Source organism: Vulpes vulpes, chromosome 6 (genome assembly GCF_048418805.1).
Source record: "Vulpes vulpes isolate BD-2025 chromosome 6, VulVul3, whole genome shotgun sequence".
Taxonomy (NCBI): Eukaryota; Metazoa; Chordata; class Mammalia; order Carnivora; family Canidae; genus Vulpes; species Vulpes vulpes.
This window is the reverse complement of record NC_132785.1, coordinates 111085261-111108001: the sequence shown is the minus strand read 5'-3', so window position 1 is coordinate 111108001 and position 22741 is coordinate 111085261. Positions and strand designations below refer to the sequence as shown.

The 22741-nt window shown below is 50.6% G+C and overlaps 1 protein-coding gene across 8 annotated transcripts in view; it reads right to left on the bottom strand.

The window, feature by feature from the left end:
- Window positions 1-22741, bottom strand: part of ADCK1 (aarF domain containing kinase 1) — a 112009-nt gene that overhangs the window by 36595 nt on the left and 52673 nt on the right. For 7 of the 8 annotated variants that reach the window (XM_072762105.1, XM_072762107.1, XM_025996439.2 and 4 more), the window contains one exon: window positions 4558-4716. The exons of the other annotated variant lie outside the window; for it this stretch is intronic. In XM_072762105.1, coding sequence (XP_072618206.1) covers window positions 4558-4716 — 159 coding nt within the window. The remainder of the gene's footprint in view (window positions 1-4557; window positions 4717-22741) is intronic. 8 annotated transcript variants of the gene reach the window in all.

The following is a 22741-nucleotide window of genomic DNA, read 5'->3' as shown; positions in this document are numbered from 1 at the left end:
TACTATAAACGGTATCAGTCCCCAACCTCCTCACTCTCAAAAGCCTCACTCCCAGACGTTCCTTTATAGCAGATATGTATTTGGATTTAGCAGCTCACCTCTCTAACTGCAAATATTCAAAGGTTATGTCTAGTAGTCACTCTCTCTTTAGTATGAATTACCCTAGTAGGATTCTCTTCCTCAAAGACTGTGCTGGGAGTCACAGAGTTGGAGAAGAGAGAGGGACAGCAGTGGGCAGTGGGAGGGAGGCACAAGGACACAAAGTACCTGGAGTGATCATAAAAGGAACTGCCAGAAAGCCATGCTTTTCCTCACCATGTCTCCAAGTCTCTGGTGGCAAATATGGCCCTCTCACCCCCTAGAAGTCACTCTTCTCCTGCTAACAGAACCTCTCTGGGGTTTTCATTCCTAAACCCAAGATACTATTCTAAGTCAGGACTCAGGAACAAAATTGTAAGATTCCTTTCAAATATAAAAATGAAATGAGATTTCCAGTCAGGTTCTTAATTTACACAGAAGGGTGAGCTGGGGAGGATGTTTTCCACTGGAGACCAAGCCTGGTGAAAAGGCAGCACCATCATCGGTCCTGCTGTTCATGCTGATGGAGCACAGAGGTGGGGACCTCGGGCCTTTGTCCCACTTCTCTTCTGAAGGCTGTGAGTCCGGGTCTCCAATCGGCCTTGGGCACCCAGCCTCGGCTACTGTGCATGGGCCACTCTGTACTCCGCACACAGCTGCCGGGCCATACTTCCCAAGGAAACCATCTGATGTTTATCTCCAGGAGGGACATGCCAAACCTTTATTAGCGCTATCATTGCTATTGACCTCATGGCCACCATTACTTAGGGAATGAGGCTCCGAGCAGAGAAACAGTGTCACTGCTATCCTCCCAGCCCAAGTGGGTCTCGATGGCACCTCTGGGCAGAGGCAGGTTCCTGCCTGACACAGGAGTGGCTGCTGGGTCTCGGGACACCCAGGCATGCTCTGAGACTCCTAGTTCACTCCCAGCTACGGCTGTTGTGTAGCCAGTGGCAGGTACTCCAGAAAACTCTGGTTTCCAGATAGAAGCCCGGTGTCACTCAGGAACCCTGCTCTCGAGCCCTGGTCAGCTCCCTTTTCCATCACACATTCTAAACCTTCACCCCCACCCGGGCCTCCAATGCCACCTCCTACCCCGTCATTCTCAGCAGATGGTCTTGCCTCCTACTGCAGTGAAAAAAATAGGGCTATCAGGCTGGTACGACTCAGCTGCCCACCTTCCTTCCACCATCCCCCCCCTGCCTCACACACTTATCTGTGTGCAGCTTCACCACCTTCCTCCAGGCTCCGAACACAGGCTGACCGAGGCTACTGCTTCCACCTGTGTCCTTCAAGCCCAATCCCTGGAGTCTCCCCTAGGACCACATCTGTCAGTTACTTCTTTCTACTGGATCTCCAGCCGCACCCCTCTCCCGTTTAATGGCCACCCTCCCCATCAGCGACAGCCTGCTCCAGTCCCCACCTCTAATCTTGTGCACTTTGGTCTAAGCACTATATGACCTTCCCCACTGTCACGGCCACACCTGAGAAAAGTAATCTATGTCAACCATCTCCACCCCCTGGAGCTTCAATTTTCTCCCACCCCCTCACTCCATTCTCCTTGCTCACCCCAAGGACTCTCAATCACCAAATCCGAGAGGTTCCAGAGCTTTACTAATTTTATCTTTCATTTGACAACACTGACTAATTCCGGCAGACTGTATTTTCCAAAATGGGTGCAACAGTATCTCCCATTCTGATGCTCTTCTAGAACCTGGTCATGCCCCCATCAAGAAGTAGAGTATCCACCCATCCTTTAAACTAAGGGAGCCTTTGTGACTCTTGTTCTTACTACTAACAGAGTAAAGAAGAAGTAGTGCTCTATGCCTGGCAAGGCTAGGACATAAAATGCTCATGTGCTCTAAGCCTTATTCTCATGGGACACTCACTCTTTGGACCAGCCACCATGCTGTGAGGAAGCCCAAGCAGCTGTGGAGAGGGCTACCTGGAAGGACCCACGGCCCTGTCCACAGCCCCAGCGGAGCCACCAGCCATGTGAGTGAGCCACCTAGAGAGAGATCCTCCAGTTCAGGCAGACCAGCCAGCTGGCACCACATGAAACAGGTGAGTCTCTCTACCAAGCCCTGCCAGGACTGCAGATTCATGAGCAAAACACACAACTGTTATTTTATGCTGCTACATTTTCTATTTCTCTTCTTGAAATTGTTTCCACGGGATGTAGCAGCACTGCCCAGTCCTGGTTCTCCTCCAATCTCTCTGGCTGTGCCTTCTCCATTCCTCTGAGAGCTTAACTTCCTGGGCATACTCCCCTGATGACAGTAGTCCTCACAGCTCTCCCCTTGTCTTCTTTTCTCTTTGCTCCACCCTCCTAAGTGACCTCAATTACTCTGCCAGATTCACCTACCTGCTGTGAATCTCCTTGCTGGTAAATCCTGTATCTGTATTTCCGGGCTAAATGCAGACCAGCAGAGCAATCCCAATCCAGAACTCCTGACTGCAGTATCTTCATTCTCGTGGTAGCTCCACCACCCATTCCACCCAGCTCTGAGATCATCCTAACCCCACTACTTTCATGAGAAACTGCATTTCCCATCTAGGCTTGGCCAACGGGCAACACTGGTGGAATTCTGGGGACAGAAGGAGGTAGAATTCTGCTGCCTCAAACAGCATCTAGGGCTCCACCTTCCAGGTGATGGGCCCTATGGCTATGATCCACCTCCCAAAGGACCAGCCCACCATGGGCCAGCTCTGGAGGGTGACCTCAGCTCCCAGGCCCTTTTCCTGAGAACTAGCTCTTTTCCTTGTCCCTCCACCTTGAAAGTGGCAACAGCTTCCTACAGTTGGTAACAGCCTCACCATCCCCTGTGGTTTCTCTGCTATTCCATCCCCCTGGAAGCCTCATTTTCTGTTTTAAGTTCCCTCTGCTGGAAATATCTACAGCAATTTTTTTTCTTCCCAACTGGACCCTGACTGATACACTGGTTAATGGCACCCAATCTTAATCATTTAAGTGAGAAACACACAATTTGTTTTATTCCCCTCCCATTCACTCACACCCTTATTTGCCCCCACCCCATGTAAAGCTGGTCACAAAGTCCTATGACCCTACCCCTCGAGCCCACCCCTCCCCTTCACTCCCACTACACTGCCTTGGTAGCACATCATTATTTTTGGCTCAGACCAGTGTGGCAGCCCCTCCATTAGGCTCCCTGGCTACAGTCTTCTGTCTTCCAGTTCAACCTCTAGACTGCCAACAGACTTTCGTTTCTAATGTACATCTGATCATGACATTCTCAGATTTAAAATTCTTAAATGGTTCCCCACTGACTACAGGAAAGAATCAGATCCCCTCAGTTCCACAGTAGATCCATATTTGCTGTGTATACCTTTCTATGCTCTAGCCTGCAAGATCAGGCCCTCCACGATATCCTGTCTACCTTCCCAGCCCCATCTCCAACCGTTCCCAGCCATACCACCTGAACCAGCTCGTTCTTCTCCAAGCCCACTCTTCCTCTAAGCCTCAGGCATTTGCACAGGCTGGGCTATTCCTCCCCAGCCCGGCTGTCTTACCAGCTCCTCAGTGAAGCCCTGTCCCCAGCCCTGGCCACCTCCAACATACTAAGCACAGTGCTGGGGGCACCATACCCAAAACAGCACTTTGGGCAGAACTCACAGTCCCACACTGTGGATGTTTGTGTCCAGACCTGCCCTTCCACTAAACAGGGAACTCCCCCAGTGATGAAGATGGAGTTTCCTCACTCCTGCGTTCCTGGGACCCACCTAGCACCTAGGGCAAAAGATACCTTCCATGCGTATGCAAAGCTTAGTCAGGGTGAGCTGAGGAAACAAACTCAGTCCAGAATAAGGAAAGAGAACAGAGGAAGGGAGCCTGCAGAGAAGGGGAGAGACACACTGGCAGGTGAAATGCCTGACCTCCTGGGCCAGGTGATGGGTACTACCCAGCCAGGGCCCAGCTCACCCCCTCCCTTGCTCTGAGGACAGAGCTAGAAAAGTCCATAGACACAGTCTCCACCAGGTCTTTTCCCAGGAACATTTTAGGTAGACAAGCTTGTTCACTCAAAACAGGAGATAAGCAAACATGTAATCTGTGTAAATATTTCTATGTGAGCTTCCTGTCATTTTTACATCCCTTGGTTGACCACATGGCTGCCTTTGTTATAATTTAACAAATTAAGATGTAACTTTTCTACCCTCTTTGGTTCATCTCATTTCTTCAACATCCACCTGAGGTCTCCTTGGCCCAGCAGCTGTCCATCATGTTCTGAGACCATCCCCAGACAGCTCCTAGGAACACACCGAGAACAACTGACCAACCCAGCCGTAGGTCCCCTGGTTACAACACTGTCCTGACGCTTCCTCTGTCATGGTCTCAAGCTTTCCCCTCCCATCCTGCTGCTCAAAGGGTCACACTCCACTCAGCTGCCTTGAACCAGTGTCACTGGAGCCACCTAGTTTCCAGAGAAATATAGAATGAAGATGAAAGAGGAAGTCCCTCACCTCCATCAGGAGAATGTCCTTTGAGCTCTGAGCCTGCACCTTTGGGTGCTGGACCTTCACGGCCACTGTCCGCCCGTCATGTAGCACTGCCTTGTGAACCTGGGCCAGGGAGGCGGCCCCCAGAGGGGTGTCATCAAAGCTCACGAACAAATCATGAATCTGTCAAGAGTGGAGAAAAGATGAAGCAATTAAGATGACTCAGTTCGGTGAGAGGGGATATGGGGCCAGTACCGCCTGATGTCTCCCGATAGATTTTCTGCTCTACCAGTTGTATGCCAACCCAGTGTCTTGCCTGGGCTCTTTGCTGCCATGGAGATCCACAGCAGCATACAGAGGGAGTGAGAGAGAAAACACACATGGAGGGTGCATCCTCATACACATGCATGGGCGCCCTGAGCACCTCCATTCAAGGCCAAAGAAGTGCTGTCTAGAATGTTCAGAACTGAGTACCATCTGCTCGTTTAATTATGTACCATTGCACCCCTGAGGCTGTTACAAATATACATAAAATCAAGAGTTAACAGAACCTGGGCCCCAGGCAGCCCAATACAGAGATCAGATACTCAAATCCACCAATATAGGAGAGCTCAAGGGACCCTAGGCTGGTGGCTCCAAACCCAACAGCCACCTCTTGTTCCTGCCTGAGCAGCAGGCTCAACATGGGTCCCCAAGCCCACCCTCGGCCTGGCCAGTTGGGCTGCATGCCCCTGCCTCACTTTTAATCCCCACCTGCAATGTCACCCAAAGGGAGTCTTGGGCAGATCCCTTGCCCTTTCTCTACGAAATGGAATATGTGCTCCTTACTGTCTTCTCTTCCCTTCTTCCTTCCTTCCCTCTTAGAAATGCCACACCAAATCTTCCTGAAGGAAGGAAAGTCTTTCTGACTTGAGTGTCCACACCCACATGGTCCAGATATGAATATTCTACAGATGGGAAGGAGACCCCCAAAAGCCTTTTTACAAAAATATCCAAGGCTAAAATTCTCACCCCCTCCATTTCTTGAAGTCCCCATATAGCCTCCCAATCCTAGAAGGTCCATTCACACACACACACACACACACACACACACACAAATATGTGCATGCATGATTAGTCCCATGGCCGCCCTACTCATGTCCCCCTCATGCTGAGGCCTTCGGTCCTCGCCCGTCTCCCCCGGCACCCTCTTCTGCAGCAGGCATTCTGTCTTGCCCCTTGGCCCCCTCCTCTCCTTGGACGTCAGGAGTCAGATGACCTTCGGCCACCAGCCCACCCCTCTGCTTGCTAGGCAGCACCAGCACCTTGCTAATCTCCCTCATAAATCACTCCCTCCAGCCCTGTCATCATTTTTGTAGCTTTCACTAAACTCCATCCCATTTATCAACATCCTTCAGAGGCCAAAGGTCCAGGCAACATGGGAGGGGCCCACTTCTCTGTCATGAAAGATGGGTACAGATTGGCTTCCTCGTCCCCCTTCTTCTTCACTGGGTTTTTATTTCTGCCCCTCCCAGGGCTTACTTCCCCACCTCCTTCCCCAATCACATACTTGTGGATTCTCCTCCCTCCTGACTTCGAGGTCCTCTGAGGGCCAGATTCTCCACATGTCAATCACCTGGGTCTCTCCATATAAAAACCCCTTATTCTGGACTTGGGCTTGGCTTGGGAGAATGAAAGAACCACCAACCCGGTAGACCCCGTTAGAACATCAGCTTCAAGTGGGCAGGGATTTTTGTTTGTCTTGTTAGCTGCTGAATTCCCTATGCTTACAACAGCATGTGAAATAGCTAGTGGCAAACACGTATTTGTTGAAAGGCTGAATCCTCTCACTTGGAGAGGCACTAAATCAACTTTCTTCCTTTTCAAATGGCTGGACCTTCCTGCTCCCACACTCCTACTAGTCCAAAGGCCTCAAATGTAAAAGCACATGTCCTGTGGGGGATTTACCTACATGCACTCCACCTGCTACCCCACGTAGGTGTGAGACCCCAGCGTGGCCAATCGAAATCCTGAATATTCTGGGTAACGCTGACTGCTTCAGAGATGGACACTTGACCCAACAGATCCAGTCAGACTCAACTGTTTTCCTTTATTTGAACTGTAGGAGAAGAGATTCTTTCTCTTTGCTGAACTTGAAAGTAAAAGTTGAACTTGAAGCCTGGGGCTACCAGGAGTCACACAGCAGAGGAAAGCAGAGTCAAGAGATAGAGAGAATGAATCCTGGTCACCATGATTGGGCTCTTTGATCTAACCATGCCTGAATACCCACCCTATAATTTCTTGTTTTTGCTTAAGTCAGTTTGAGTTGTTTTGTCACACAGGGCTAAAGGGGCTCTGACTGATAGTTCTCGGGCCCATCTGGGTTAGACAAAAGAAACATGGGCAGGGTACCCAACATCCCCAAGAGGCTCAGTAAGTGTGAGTTCCTGTCCCTCCCCTTCCCCTCCCCCCCCCCCTCCGTGCCCTCTTGCTGGGACAGGGATCCAGGAATAGAAGGGAGGTAGAACTTCAGTAACATTCTCAGCCATTACATAATGAAATCAACAACAACTGCCTTTAGAAACCCTCTGGTTGTTCCTGAAGGAGCACCAAGGAGAATGTTTTCTGGAGCAGATCTGTGAACTCAGACCCTCATGTCCCAGGCAGCTGGAATGGCCCCATCTCCCCACTGCAAAAGGACTTGGGGGTCATCTGACCCCACTCCCCACCCCAAGCCTCCATCTGGCTCCCTGGGAACACTGGCTCATTCTCGAAGGACAGCCAGGCTTCAAACCAGTGTCATTGCAGGGACGTTGCAGAGTCATTGCAACTGAAGAGTGACATGGCATCACTAGGACTGTGTGGCAAGAATAGCTGCCAGGAGCACTCCAGGGAGAGGTGAAGGAAGGAAAGGGCTGAGGCAAGCATCTCCCAATCTCCCGGGTAAGAGGAAGCCTGGTCTACCATATCCCCGGGGAATGGGAAGGGGGCCTCCCACAATTCCCTGCCTCAGGGAAGGGAAGTGGAGCTTAAGATACCACTCAAGCCTGGGTACCAACTGGGCACCTTGAATGAGGCCCAGCTCTGAGGACCTGCCCTCACCACCATCCCCAGTTTGACCAGTGGAAGCAAAGACAGACATGAGAAATGCACCACTCACTCCATACAAGGAACCTGTTGGGCAGATGCCACTCCACCCCTGCCCACCTACTACCTCCCAGGGCCCCTGCTGCCATCCTTTCCTTTCTATCAGGAAGCAAGGCACACACCCACACCCTCCTGTGCTTGCTTACACACACACACACACACACACACACACAATAATTGATTGCTAGTGAATGTTCCTAGCTGGCTTATAAAAAAAGGTAATTAAAGATTGGTGCTACAGCCTGTAATTAAATATGAATAAAGTATCTCTAAATGGAACCTTGATTCAAAGTGCTCAGTAGAAGTACTTTATGCTGATAGATAGTAAGGAAAAATAGACTCTGTCCCAAAAGCAGAATTATACCCCCCATGCAGCTGACACCAACGCCACCCCTCCCATCAGGCCCCGGCCCCCAGCCCTGTGAGCAGAAAACCATTAACAGAAACCAACTGCAACATGGCCAGCAATTAGACTCAAGCAGGGCCCTTAGCTGCCTCCAGTCACTCGCAGAAACCTGTCTCCCTTTCTAAGCGTGTCTTTCCCCTGTTCCTCTTTTTTTCCTCCGGGTCTGGTGGCAAAATCAATTAAGTAAAACAACTGCATTTTAAAATGACTAGTTATGTGCTTTTTAATTACTGTCGGCCCATGATTCAAATATATCAATGTCCCTGTCTAGAAAAGGAAAAATAATCAGGAAAAAAAAGTTTCTCTAGCTTTATATGATCTGTTTTTTTTAGCGTGTATGTGTGTGAGAGAGCGAGAGAAAGCAGGAGGCGGTGTTTGTTTTTTTATGAGCAGAAAACATGAGAGGAGCAAGAAGAAATGTGTCACCCCCCCATCGGCTCAGGTTAAGACTTCAGCAGACTGGCATCAGCTGGGGTCCAGGGAACCAAGGCCATGTGACTTTAGACCCAGGTACAGGGCAGAGAGCGAGACTCTCCAGAAAGTTATGACTATGAAGCCAGTTTCCTGGGCAATGTTTCCAAAATGCCACACCACTGAGCAGCCAAGCACTGGCCAGGGTCCTCATTTTACCCAAATAAGGTAACAGGAAGTCAGGATTGTCTATAAAAGCCATAATAAGACTCCTGTCGGGAGCATTGCTTATGTCTCTCTGCCAGCCAGCTTCAGGCCCCTCACCAGCCTCAGGAAGGGCAATGTCCTGGATTTTCCAAGATGGCCCAGTTTCAAATATTCCATCCTGTTGTCCCCATAGTCATGCACATCAGACCTCTTCTGGATTTACGACATCAAACTACACTGATGTAAGATAATGCCCAACAAATCTAACAAACCCAGAACTGGCTGGGTCCAGATGAAGACAGAAGCTTGTCTCAAAGCAGGCAAGTCCAGGCCTAGCTGCCAAGGCCAGGCAGTTCCCACTTAGGAGATGGGAAAACAGCCCAGGGCACCTGGAGCAGGTTACCATGGCACCAGCAGCAAACAACATCTGGCTCTCGAGATTGAGAAATGCCCCTTCTGCCCATGCCTGGCTGGGTGCCAGCAGCCATCCACTATAGTCTGATGAGGAGAGGGACAAGTCCCTGTGCTAATGGAGTAGCTAGAAGGAACCTACCCCACCCCAGCCTGAAGCTGACGAGACAGCTCCAGCTACCTAGGACTCTACAAAGCACAGACTGCTTGCCTTGAGCAGAAAACCCACCATCACTTCCTATATGCTTCTGCGTGAAACCTGCCCCTTCCTCTTGGCACCGTTTCCCAGGGACCTGCCCCAGGCACCCCTCCATCTCAGCATCACTCTGCCAGCTGACATCCTACTTTGCTGCAATGCCTACTCCTCCTTCTGGTTACAAAACATGCCCAGTTTGCATCCCACCAGTTCAGGGTCATTCTTGCATCTTCTAAGTAACACCTGACACTGACAGCAAATAGGTGGCATGTGCCTTCTCATTCCCCCTGTGGTGGCTTTAAAATATGTCCACAGGTACTTAAATACTCTTCCCTTTGAGAGGTGCAGTCTACTGCCCACCTCTGAGCGTGAGCTAGATTAATGACCCACAGCACATGGAGGAAGGTAGCACATGCCCTCTGAGACGTCACCATAACACCCTCCTGTCCTCTTCCAGATGGTGTCCTCCCGGGGCAGCAAGCTGCCCTGTCAGGAGGACACTCAAGCAGCCCATGGAGAGAAGTCCAAGGAACTAAGGCCATGGAACTAAGCCCATGGAGAGAAGTCCAGGGAACTAAGGCCTCCTGCCCACAGTGAACCATCTTGGAAGCAAATTCTCCTTCTCCTTCCCCAGTCAGGCCTTCAGATGACTGCAGCCCCCAGGCAACACCTCACACAGACCGAGCCAGAACCACCCAGTAAGGCACTCCCAAATTCCTGGCTGACAGAAACTGTAGCATATCAAATGTTTGTTGTTTGGGGGCCATTTGCTGGGCAGCAATAGCTAACTAGTACACCCTAAGCATACCTACACCAGACACCACTAATCAACCACAGCATTCATTTCTGCTGGGCACAGATGGTGCCTCAGAATCTCTCCACACGGTGCTCTGGGCCACCACTACTAACTGGCCAGAGTTAATACAGGAAACAAAACCAAGCTGCCACTCCTCAGCTCAAGTCGGTCAATCAGCAAATACTGACCTGCAGGCCTGCCACATGACAGAAACCATGCTAGGTATGTGGGGCAACAAAACAGACACTATCTCTGGCCATGAGGAGACCCCAGTCTGCAAAATAAGGCAACAGCCTCTGGAAAACATGCATTTTAGCAGGGCCTGCTGGACACAGTGCCCCCCACCCAGTGACAATTCACCCACACCCGACAGGACTTTCTGGCAAGCTAAGAAGAGGGGACCTCTGAAATCACTATCTAGTCCCTGTGCGCTGGGAGTGAGGACAAGGCATCCAAGTGTCTCCTCATCCCCACTCAAAAGCTGCCCTGCCTCCAGGTGTGAATACCCCCACCCTCAGCTTCCCACACAGAGCAATTTATTATAATACGAATAATAATGACAAAAATAGCTCGAGGACACACAGTCCCTGTCTTCCATGTAGTCTGCGTTCTTTCTGGGATTCTGGAAGATCAAACCATCAGTTCTGCAGAGCCATTAGCTATTGCTACTGCCCAGCTGGGAAGAATGAACGAAGGGCTGGCGGCAGAACCCGAGGCCTCTCCTGACAAGGGTCAACCCCAGAAATTACAAGACAGTGTTGCTGTCTAAGCCTGCACAAGGAGGCTGGCACAGGCTCAACTCTCACCAATTTGCTAAAAGCCTCCAGGTATAAGATAATCATCCACCTGGCTCTGCCAAGGGCATCATAGTTCAGAGCAAGCTTCCTTCCTCCCACAGGATGTGACAAGCAGCTGACCAAAAAGCAAGAAGCAAGGAGCAGTCACACCCAAGGCCGTGGGTGTGTTCCATGAGAATGCCCACCAGCTGGCCAGGATGGTGGGATCTGAGAGGCAACAGAGCAAAGTAATTCCAATGCAAGGTTCGGGTCAAATCGCCCAGGCTCAAACTCTGGCTCCATGGTACACCGGCTTGGGCCATCACCTGTCTGTACCTCAGTTTCCTCATCTGTAAAATGGGATTTAATACCTACCTTGTAGAGTCTTCATGTGAATCGACACTCATTAAGGATCTAGATTATAACCTATAGAATAGCCCCAAAAATTACAGCAGGAGTACCAGGTGCCCTATCTTTTTTTTTTAATATTTTATTTATTCATGAAAGACACAGAGAGGCAGAGACATAGGCAGAGAAGCAGGCTCCCTGTGGGGAGCCCAATTCAGGGCTCAATCCCAAGACCCCAGGATCACAACCTGAGCCAAAGGCAGATGCTCAATCACTGAGCCACCCAGGCACCTCCCGGGTGCCCCATTTAACACCCCTGTGAAGAGGACAGAGTGGTGTGACAAAGAGAGCAATGAACAAAGAGCCAGCAATTCTAGGCTGTCAGTTCTGTTCAGTCAGTGAGTAAAAGCCACCACATTCCTTTCTCCTCCGATCTATCCTCCACATGTGGCTAAAGTGAGTTTTCCAAACGTAGGCTGCTCATATCACTTCTCTCTGTTTAAACTCCTTCACCAGCTTCTCAGAGCCAAAATCCTTAAAACAATCCAGAGTCTGATCCTGCCCCATCTCCTCCTTCAAATCACAGCTCAACTATCACCTCCTCAGGGAAGCCTCCCTGTGTATATCCTCAGAATTCAGGGTGCCCTTCTGGGGAGCAATTAACACAGTTGCACTCTGCCTTGATTTATATTTGCTGAAACTCTGTCTTGCCTTCTAAATGATAGACTTCTTCCATTTTTGCTCAACATTGTATCCAAGGTACCTGATGTAATTGGTATTCAATAAGTATTTCTTAATAAATGAATGAGGTTCAATTTTCCCTATCCTCTTCGTCATAAGGGGATGTTGGGCTTTCCAGATGATCTAGGGTAGCTAAGGCATCAGAGGTGGCTACTGTTCCTTCAAGGTAGCTGAGAGAGCCTCGCTGGTGCTGGGCACTTCGAGAGCTGCGGGTGGAGGGACCTATGGAAATGTTGTGATAATAATGATTAATAAAAAGCAGATAAACACCAAGTGTGGTTGGCCAGCCTGGGAAGCCATCCATTAGATCTGTCATTCATTAGAGGTGGGGGTGGGGGCAGTCCAATCAGATCTCCTCAGCTTAAGCAAACCTTCTGTAAATTGTAGGCTGCAGGCACTGACATTTGATAAATTATTCTTCATAATCCACCGTTGGCTGTCATAAATCTAATCTTTCAACGTTCCCCATCTTAATAACTTGTACAGCCTCACAGGGTGACATGTCTATGTCTCTGCCTGCAACAGAGATCTCTGGGATAGAAGAAATTGTGCAGAATGAGATGCAGTATGAAACGAGGACCCCTACAATCCAGGGCCCGGACCAGACCAGGTAGGTATCCACGAGGTGATCACAGTATAGAAACAACGAGCCATTCTTGGAGCCATGGGTATCTGGGAGCCTAGTGCTTACACCCCATCACAAGAGTGAGAGACAGGTGGGGGCAGGAGCTCAGTCCCAAGAATCAGACAGACAGCTCTATCCCCTCTACTGAAACCTACCCATGTGAGGACTTAGTACTTCTTGCTTGAACTTGAGCTTGGTTTGGTATAAGGGATGTCAGGATATCTTTGCTCGACAAGGACTAAATGCTCAACCAAGGGTACTTTCCTATAGCTGCATAATGTTTGTTGCCCTCAAAGTGCTCTTATGTGCTCTCAACCTTCTCTTGAGGTTAGACAGAGGAGACAGAATTGCCCCCACTTTATAGAGAGGAACATACTCGCTAAAGGTCATTTATTTATTCATCCATCAAATGCTTAAGTGACCAATATAAGCAGGGCACTGTGCTAGTCACCAGGGACTCGACAGTCCTGTGCAAATCAGGAACAGCTACCACCCTCTGAAGTCACTACTGGAACTTAAAGTCCAGTTGTAAGACAGGAATTAATCAAGTACTCAAAGGGAAATGGCCAACTCTGGTAAGTGCTAGGGAGAGGTAGCTGATACCATAAGAGCCTGTGTTCAGAGGATTAAACATGGTTAGGGAGTGCTTCTCAGAGGAAGTAACAAAGAACTGAGATCTGAAGAATGAGTTGCCAGTTAACTAGATGAAGGAAGGAATCTAGGCAGAGGGAAGGGCTTGTGTGAACCATACATAAGAGGAGAAAGACCCAGCAACATGAGGGCCAGAAAGAAGACGGCCAACAACTCCCAACCTGGAATCCAGGCAGACTTGGGCCCCTCCAGGTCGACCCCCGGAGGGAGGAGTCCTCATCCACAGCTCACGTGGGTGGGTGGTGGGGAGTGGGGAGCCTGGCCACAGCGGTGCACACTCATTTCTGGCAAGGCCCAGGACTTCTAAAACCTAATGGGCTCACCCTCATAAAACTACAAAACTCCAAAGGCCTCTTTCCAACAACCTTCAGATGTTCCTACACCCAAAAATAAAGAAGAAAGGAAATAAGGCATAGGCATCCTTGCTTATGGTGGCAACATTTGCTGTCAGGACAGACTTCCCTAGCATTTGGAAGGTGGCAAAATGCCATATGGCAAATGAGCCTAAGCTACGTTCCCATGCCTCAGAGCCTCAAATAAGAGAGCTCAGGTACCAAAGCCCTTACGATCTTTCTAGAACACCTGAGTATGTTCTATCCAGTAAGAAGTTTTCCAGATTCGCTTTGCATGTGAGAGCAGCAGTACCCTGGGATTTTTAAGGGGGCAAACCCAGACCTTCAAGATCTACTGGGAAGAGAAAGTCCACATCTGGGGACATTACATGCATGCCTGGCTGACTCCAGCAAAACGAAGGGAGGGTAAAAAACATCAGCTCTGGTGTCAGCATTCCTACCTGCCAACATCTAGCCGTGTGGCCTTGAGCAAAGTGCTTAGGTCCATTACCATTCTGCAGAATGGGAGTGATGATAACAACATTCATTTTGCAAGGGGTTCTAAGTATTAAAGGATATTACATGTCTAGAGTAGGGGGCAGCAAGCAATGGCCCGTGGGCCAAATCCAGGCCGATGCCTGTTTTTGTACAGCCCATCAGCTAAGAATGCTTTTCCACATTTTTTAAATGTCTGAGAAAAGAAAAAGAATAGTATTTTCTGATATATGAAAACTATATGAAATTAGATTTCAGTGTCTCTGAATGAACTTTTATTGGGACACAGCATGCCCATTCATTACACGTTGTCTGTAGCTGCTCCCACACTGCCACAGCAGAGGCAGAGACTGAATGGCCTGCGAAACCTAAAATATTTACTAGCTGGCCTGACGGTGGGCAGAGAAAGGGCCCCCCAAAGATGTCCATGTCCCAATCCCCAAAGGTGTGATTAAGTTAAAGCTCCTCAGATGGGGAGAGCATCCTGGATACTATGTGGGCCCAAGATAATCCCAGGGTCCTTATAAAAGGGAGGCAGGAGCGTCAGAGTTGGAGAAGGAGATATGACAAAGGGAGAAGAGGTGAAAGAATGAGAGAGAGAGGTTGAAAGATGCCACATGGCTGGCTGTGACGATGGAGGAAGAGGCCACCAGCCGAGGAATGCAGGCAGCCTCTAGAAGGTAGACAAGGCAAGAGGTTCTCCCCAAGAATCTCTGGAAGGAACACAGCCCAGCCAACCCGAATTTTACATTTTCTGACCCACAGTAGGGGAAGATAATAATTGTGTCTTGTTTTAAGCCATTAAATTTGCACTCATTTGTCACAGCACTGCTGGGACCCTAACCCAGGCCTCTACCAAGAAGTTTGCTGACCTCTGATGCAAAGCATTAGTGTCCCAGTCTCAGTATAGTCATTTTTATTCTTTTGCTGCATTTCCCAGGGCAATGTTGAGGCTAGAGGGTTGGAAAGGAGCTGCACTGGCAGTGTGGGAACATGGGTCGTGGTGCCAGGAGGGCACATCATAGGTCTGGTTCTGTGACAGGTGATGACACCTATAACCAGTCCTTCTTCCTCCTTCCAGGGCAAGGGGTCCTCTGCTCTCCTGGCTGCCTCGTACATGGTATTCCTTCCCAGGCCCCAGGTGAAACCCTTAAGCCAGTCTCTTCACAAGAAGCTCTGTTTCCTTTCTACCTCACATAAAACCATCAGCTCATACACCAAAGATGGAAGAGTGGCAGGGGCCTAGGGGAGACTTCCTCCTGTGATGGTGTTTTGCAGGAGCTACTCCAGCTGTGGAAGTAACAGCCTCTCCTATGGACCCAGCTTCTCTCTCTCCTCTCCTCTCCTCTTTCTCTCTCTCTCTCTCAGAGCTCTCATTAGGTCAGGGTGCTGATGACTTTTTTTTTTAAATTTTTATTTATTTATGATAGTCACAGAGAGAGAGAGAGAGAGAGAGAGGCAGAGATACAGGCAGAGGGAGAAGCAGGCTCCATGCACCGGGAGCCTGACGTGGGATTCGATCCCGGGTTTCCAGGATCGCGCCCTGGGCCAAAGGCAGGCGCCAAACCGCTGCGCCACCCAGGGATCCCTGATGACTTTTTTAATGTCTGGAAGCCAGGAACCCAATGCTGGACCCAGCCTCTCAGTGCTAAACCCCAAATTGCTCAGTCCCACGTGGACTCTCCACCAACTCTCTGACCACCGACCCTAAGGAGGAAGGGAGCCACTGTGCAAAGCCCAGCCTCACAGGAAAGTCATTCCCCAAACTGCCAGCAAGGTGACCCGCTAACACTGCCCCAGCAGTACCCACCCCTCTCTATAAAGCACCATGTCTGTTCTCAGGTGGCCCCCGCTGTTCATGTCCCAGCCCTGGGAGCCCAGTGTGCCCTTCCCTCCCTCTCAACCCCCATTTAATTCTTCCTTGAGTTCTGTTGATTTTGTCTCCAAAATATGTCCACCCACCCCTCTTCCAAGTCACCATCACTCTTGTCCAGATTACTGCAAGTGCCTTGTAACCGTCCTCACTTCCACCCCTGCGGTCACTGAGGACTGTGCCACTCTCTACAGAGTCTGTCACTGGCTCTGGGCTCCCTGGGGTCACTGACCCCAGGGCTCCCAAACATGCCTGATACATGTCTCAAGCTGTGTCTTCCAGCGTCTCTCTGCCCCATCACCACCACCCCTTTTCTGTCCCCAGATGGATCCATGCTCCTTTTCATCCCAAGGCCTCTGCATTCTCTGTTCTCTCTGTCCTGCCCTCCTTCCCCTAACCATCCCCTTAATCACCATTCAGTCCTTGGAAAGACCCCCCATCCTTGGCCTCCCAAACTTAGAGCACCCTATACTTTTCCCTTGTGGTATTTATCATGAATGTCATTAAACTTTTATTTTTCTGGTCATTTAACATGTCATTCCCCTACAACTAGATCATAAGCACCATGGAGGCAGCCTGTCCAGCTACATAACCCCTGACACCCACACAACAGAAGTCCCACAAACATCGGCTGAGCCAATAAATGAACAAATGATTCATGGCATCCAACAAGGAGAAAGGCCGTGGAGGGCCCAAACACACACCTGTGGGACAACCAAGTGGTCTGAGCTGAGCACCTGCCCCCACCCGGCCCAAGGCCCCTTGTCTCCAGCCCCAAGCCCTGGCCACACAGGCCCCTCCAGTCTCTCTCCAGGTTCAGGCACCCCACCCTCGCCCGAGGTGACACCCACTAGAGACGACATCCTCAGCTTCTCCACCCACTCAAGATGCTTTCTCCAGACCTTTGTGCTTGGCTTCCTTTGACAGCACTCAAGTCCTGCTCAGGTTCTGCATTCTCCAGAATTCACTGCCTTCCCCAATTCACCCCTCTCTGTGACCCTATCGATGGATTCCAAGAACACCTGAAAGCTGCAGCCCAAATCTCAGCTGACTCAACTCATCTTGACCTCTCACTGAGCTGTCTCTAGCTCATCCTGTACCTAAACTGTAAGCTCCTCAGATGTCAGAGTTGTAGGAGAGTCAGTAACTCAGCTAGCGCAGCTACACATTGCCTTCCTCTGACTCTCTGGCCCCATTTGTACTTCTAGGCAAAGAGTTCTGCCCTCTGAGTGACGGAACTAGGGTTCCCGTCCCACTGCCTCCATTAACCAGCCCTGTGACCTTAGGGACGTTGCTTCATTTTCTCTGGGTCTGAACTCCTCACTTGGCAAAGGAGGGTGCTGGAGTACTTGGTCCTGGATGGCCTTCCTAATTCTATGATCCTGGAACTCCTATTCTCCATCCTGCACTCTCATGCCGGTGCCATCGCCCATACCAGCCTCCCCCTACACACACACACACAAACACACACACTCAAATCTGGTTCTCCACCTGTAGTCACTTACCCTTCCTGGTGACATACACAGGCACACACACACACATAAGGAGTCACCTCCAAAGTGGCACACCGGCAAGGCCACTGAGCAGGGCCCCCCACAGCAAAAACCACCAAGGAAGCCCGGCTAGGGACATGGGCTTGCTCCTCAAGCCCCATGAATAAAGAAGCAGGCACAGCTGGCCTATTCATAATCAGCATAAAAAATTGATTAGCCCTTTCCAGATTAAACATTATTGTTTCAACAATGAACATAAATCAGCCAGACGTGGAGGGTTTGCTTCTCTCTGCTGCCAAGGAGCTACAGCAGGTAGACTATGTGTGGGGACCTGGGCATGGTGGAAAGAGAATAGGGCTCCTCTCCTTCCCTCTCCTCCCCTAGAAGGACCGGCTTTCAGAAGGTACACAGGAGGGCAGACCTCTCCTCACCTCCAACACCAGCCCCTGCCTGTGAGCACAGAGGGGCAGCACCTTTCTTTCCCAGAGGTGAGAAGGAGGAGAAGAGCCAAATAGCCTCACCACATGCTTCATAGAGCACCTCCTCCACCATGTGATTGGCTCTTGAGACAACAGAGGCCCAGGGCCAGCCTGGGAATGAAGGCAAGATGGTGGGCTGGTGTGCTGCTAGGGGAGCAGCGTGGCCCTCAGCAGCAGACTGGGTCTCACAGGCCCTTCGGGTGGGCCTTAAACCGGCCCCACACCTCTCGCAGCAGCCTGTGTAACTGAAGTGCATAGGCCTCTACAGTCAGATAGCCCTCAGGTTCAGCCTCCAGCTGAGCTGCTGTCCTGCTATGTGGCCCTGAGTACCTAGTATGTCTGAATCTTATTTTCTACACGTAGGAAAAATGGGAAAAGGGGCACCTAACTTACCTAGTTTTTGTGAGGACTGAAAGGAGACTGTTTGGAAACATCAAACACATGCTAGGGATGGAGACACAATAAATCTGCAGTTCCTTGACCTGCTAGGGTTCCCCACCTCCCACTTGGGAATGCTAGGAGAAGCCATAAACTGCTAGGACACAAAACCTGGGGAAAGGCCCGGGGCTCCTTACACAGGGCAATAGAACGCAAGGGTTAGGATCTTGGCATCTGCCGTCAATCCTGGTTTTGCTCCCAACTCAACCTCATGTCTCTGTGCAAGCTCAAACACATGACTCAACCTCTCTGGCTTTGGCTTGGATAACAGTACTTCCCCCAAAGGGCAGCTGTGGGGATTACAGGAGAGCACACCGGCACATGCACACCTGCAGTGCCCACCCAATCCTTCAGATCTTTCCCCTGCTCCCTCCTGCAACTTCAGTATTTGCATATGAGCTGGAGGGCTCTTTCTCCAAAGCTGCAGGAATTCACAGCCCTCAGAGGCAACCACCACTGTGAAGTTAGGAAGCTGGTGTATAAACACCCAACCTTCTCTCTTGGCCCTTGGGCTGGCTGATTTTAAGGCAAGTGTTTGGCACCACTTCCCAGGTTCCCATGGTGGCAGCTGGTTTAAGGACACACGGTCACCGGCTGCCTTCTCTTCCCTGAACCATGTTTCCACTTCCCTACTGCACCTGACCTTCCCACAAAACCACTCTCACCAGATTCCTCTTCTTGGAGTCGTCTTCTGGGAGTTCCCAACCAGGATTAGCACCTCTCATGTGGTAAGCATCCAGCTGAGGTGGGCGATTATGTCCCCTCTAAGACAGTGTGGGACCTGGGACTCCAAATCATTGCTTCTGCCCCAGCCATCACCAGTAAAGACAAGCATCTGGCTCACTTGGACACCGGGAGAAGGTATCAGAGCCACAGCAATCACATCCATCCTGCCCACGCTGCCAACCCCAGCCTTGAGCGACCTGCAAGAAGACACCTACCCCTTCTCCCTGGGGAGGGGAAAGAAGGCCATGAGCTCCATTCAAGGAGAAGATGACACCCCTGCAGTTCGCCTGGCAGTCCCAGAGGGCATGGGGTCAGCTGTCAGGGCAGCTCCTTCCAGAGCAGTGGTTGTGGCACTCATTTTCTGGCTTGTGGCCTCCTGACCCACTGCTCAACCTGGGACACTCACTCTGAGCTCCTGAGAGATGACAGGGAGTCCGGGGGGCGTTGAGGAGGAGAGAACAACTGGGCATGCCCAAGCTCCAGGATACAGCTAAAATAGGCTCAAAGGGAGAGTTTACTTCTACCAGATGTGGAGGAAGGAAAGAGCCTCCTTGCGTGGCTCCTGCCTTGCACCTCTCCAGCCATCCTTCACTGTTGGCCGACTCTGCCCATAATCAGCCGTGGAGGCCTGCACACGCACGCATGCACGCACACACACAGACACTATTAGCTACTATGACCAAACCCGGGTTCTAAGATCAGGACCCTCAAGTCTGCACACCAAGGTCCAATACCTATGCCCCTACACCCACTATATTGCCCTCCAGAAACCGGCCCTCCTCACAGGTAGCAGCTGCACAGCATCTTGGAGGGGCACGTTTTGGGGCAGGGTGGGGGGATGCGTAGGCAACAGAGTTCAAAGCCTGCCTCTGCCTCTTTTAGCTAGGAGACTGTGGCTGTTACTTCACCTTCCTGCTTCCTCATTTGGAAAACTGGAATGGTAAAATCAACCAACCTTGCAGAATTATTTAACGGTTAGAAACAATATCTGTAAACCATTCAGCCAAGGTGTATGTACTACCCAGCAAGTACCAAACAAACACAAACTCCCCATTATCATCCACTGACATGAACATCTTTTATACCACGTTCTCCTTTGCTGCATCCCACCCCACGTCACCTGTCACCTTGTAGTTTAAATGGAGAGGGATGACATCTCCTGAGGGACCCCACCTCCTGCGACCGCTGTGATTGGTCAGGGATTGGTCATCTGTATTTGTTTCCCAGGGTGACCATAACAAATCACTAATGGGTACTTAAAATAACAGAAATGTACTGCCTCCCCATTCTGGGGATGGGAAGTCTGAAATCACGGTATTGGCAGGCCTACATGCCCTCTGAGGGCCCCCAGGGAGAAGCTTTCCTTGCTCTTCCTCATGTCCAGTGGCCGCCAGCAGTCTTGGCAGTTCCTTGGTTTGCAGCTGCATCACTCATATCTCCACGGCCGCCACCACATGGCCTCCTTGCAAGCTACCAGTCAGTCACTGGAGGTAGGGCCCATCCCAATCTACTATAAACTCCTCAAGTTACCAAATTACAGCTGCAAACACCTCATTGCACATGCTCAGGTTCTAGGTAGATAGGAACAGGGTGGAGAGGCGTGGGGGACACTATTCACCTGACTTGGGCTCGGTTGGGCAGAGTCCTGATCCAGAATTTCATTAAAGGAAAGTGGAGTCTGGGGGGAGGGGCTGTTGGGGGTAAACCTGGGAAGAGGTAAGAGTGAGAGATGCCAAAGGCAGTGGGTCACAGAGGAAACCAGCTGTGGATGAAGATATAGGAAGAACATGAGACACAAGAGTCCTGGAAGAGCACCCCAAAAGCCCCATTCAACCCTCTCCCTTCCCAAAGCATAGTGACAGGACACAATAAGTCTGCCCTCTTGCCTAGGCTCATTCAGGCTAGGGTTCCAAGCCTCACGACTATAAAGGTGCTAATGCCCTCACCTATTCCAGCCTAAATTATGGCCTGGGACTATTCATATATTGGAGTCCTAACCTCCAGTACCCAACCTTCAGAATGGGACCTTACTTTGAAATAGTGTCACTGCAGAGGCGATAAGTTAAGATGAGGCCACACTGGCAGGGTGCTAATCTACTATGACTGCATCCTTACAAGAGGGGGCAATTTGGACAGGGAAAGACAGGCACACAGGAAGGACGCCAGGTGAGTGCTAAGGTAGAGAGAGACCAGGGGTCACTTCTACAAGCCAGCACACCACCAGAAGCTGGAGGAGAGGCCTGGAGGAATCTCACAGCCTCTGAGGAACTGAGCCAGCCAACACCTGGGTCTCAGACTCCTGCCCCCCTGAATGGAGACAATAGTGTTTAAGCCGCCAGTCTGCAATGCTTTGTGACAGCAGCCCTGTGATCTGATATAGCACACCCAGGGGCTCGGCTGCCCCAGCCCTGCTGCTCTGCTCCCGAGCACCATGGAGCTGTGTGCCACCCTCGCTACCAGACCACCAGCCTTGAACGGCCTCCTACTTTCACTCCTTCAATCTTACTCAACCTCCAAGGGTCCCCTCCTCCCAACTTTCCCCAGAACTCATCCTGCATCAGCCCCACAGCAGAGCTTAATTGTTCTCTAATTACTTCCTCTGTGAATTGTTCTGTCTGCCCAGCTTCAAGAGGGAGCAATGGGGCTTTGACAGATTCTAGATCCCCCACAGCGTCCATACAGAGGTGAGTACCTATCAGCTGCTCAAGGAGTCTGTATTTTGTGATGGAGTGAAGCAGTCAGTGGTGGGCCCCCACCTTCCAGAGTCTGTGAATGGGGGCCACCATAAGCTGAGGAACTTTCTCCGGCAAGCAGGACCAACGCATTTGCTAAGTAGAGGGTATGGGCTTGGGTACCACTTTTGAACTAGATCCCAAAGAGGGGGGATATACCACAAGCCTGGTCTACAGGTTGAAGGTGAAGGGTGAACACATGGGTATAATCATCCCAAACCACTAGCTAGTGGGAGGGCTGACCAGAGGATAGAAAGAACACCTTGAGAATCTTCTCACCATGAGGCATGAATCTCTGAAAACAGGGCTTCCTCAAAGTCCCCAGGAGACCACAAGTTCCAAGGACAGCAAAAGCCAGTGGAGCACCTCTGGGTTTGACAGCAAGACCAGGCATGTCTCCAAGTGCTGGCCTTCTCACTCCAGCAAGCTCCCAGCCCTCAACAGGAAGATGAGCACTGGATTGGGAGTTGGGAGAACTGGGTTCGGGTTCTGCTTACACCACCACCCAGCTGTGCCACTCTGGACCAGTGACTTCCCACTCTGAGCTTCAGTTTCCTCACCTGTGAAACACAGGGCTTGGACCCGGTGATTTCTAAACCATCACAACCCAGGAGTTAGTGATTCTCTTGGGTAACTTTTGTCTAAGGCACTTGCCACTGAATGACAAAGGCCAAATAAGAAAAGCCAGTGTTTGTCGACCTCCAGAAAGGTCCAGGCACAGGTGGGGAGCTGGATAGAATCAAGGATCCCAGTGTCTCTGCTTCATTTTGTCCTCACAAGAGCTCTGCACATGATGACCGGAGCCAACTGCTGCCAGGATTCACTGTGTGCCAGGCCCTGCACCCCAGGAGGGCTATAGCTTTTGATCCTCATCACGGCTCTATTAGGGTAAAGGTTCTGTTGTCATCCCTACTTATGGAAAAGGGGACTAAGGCTCAGAAAGAAT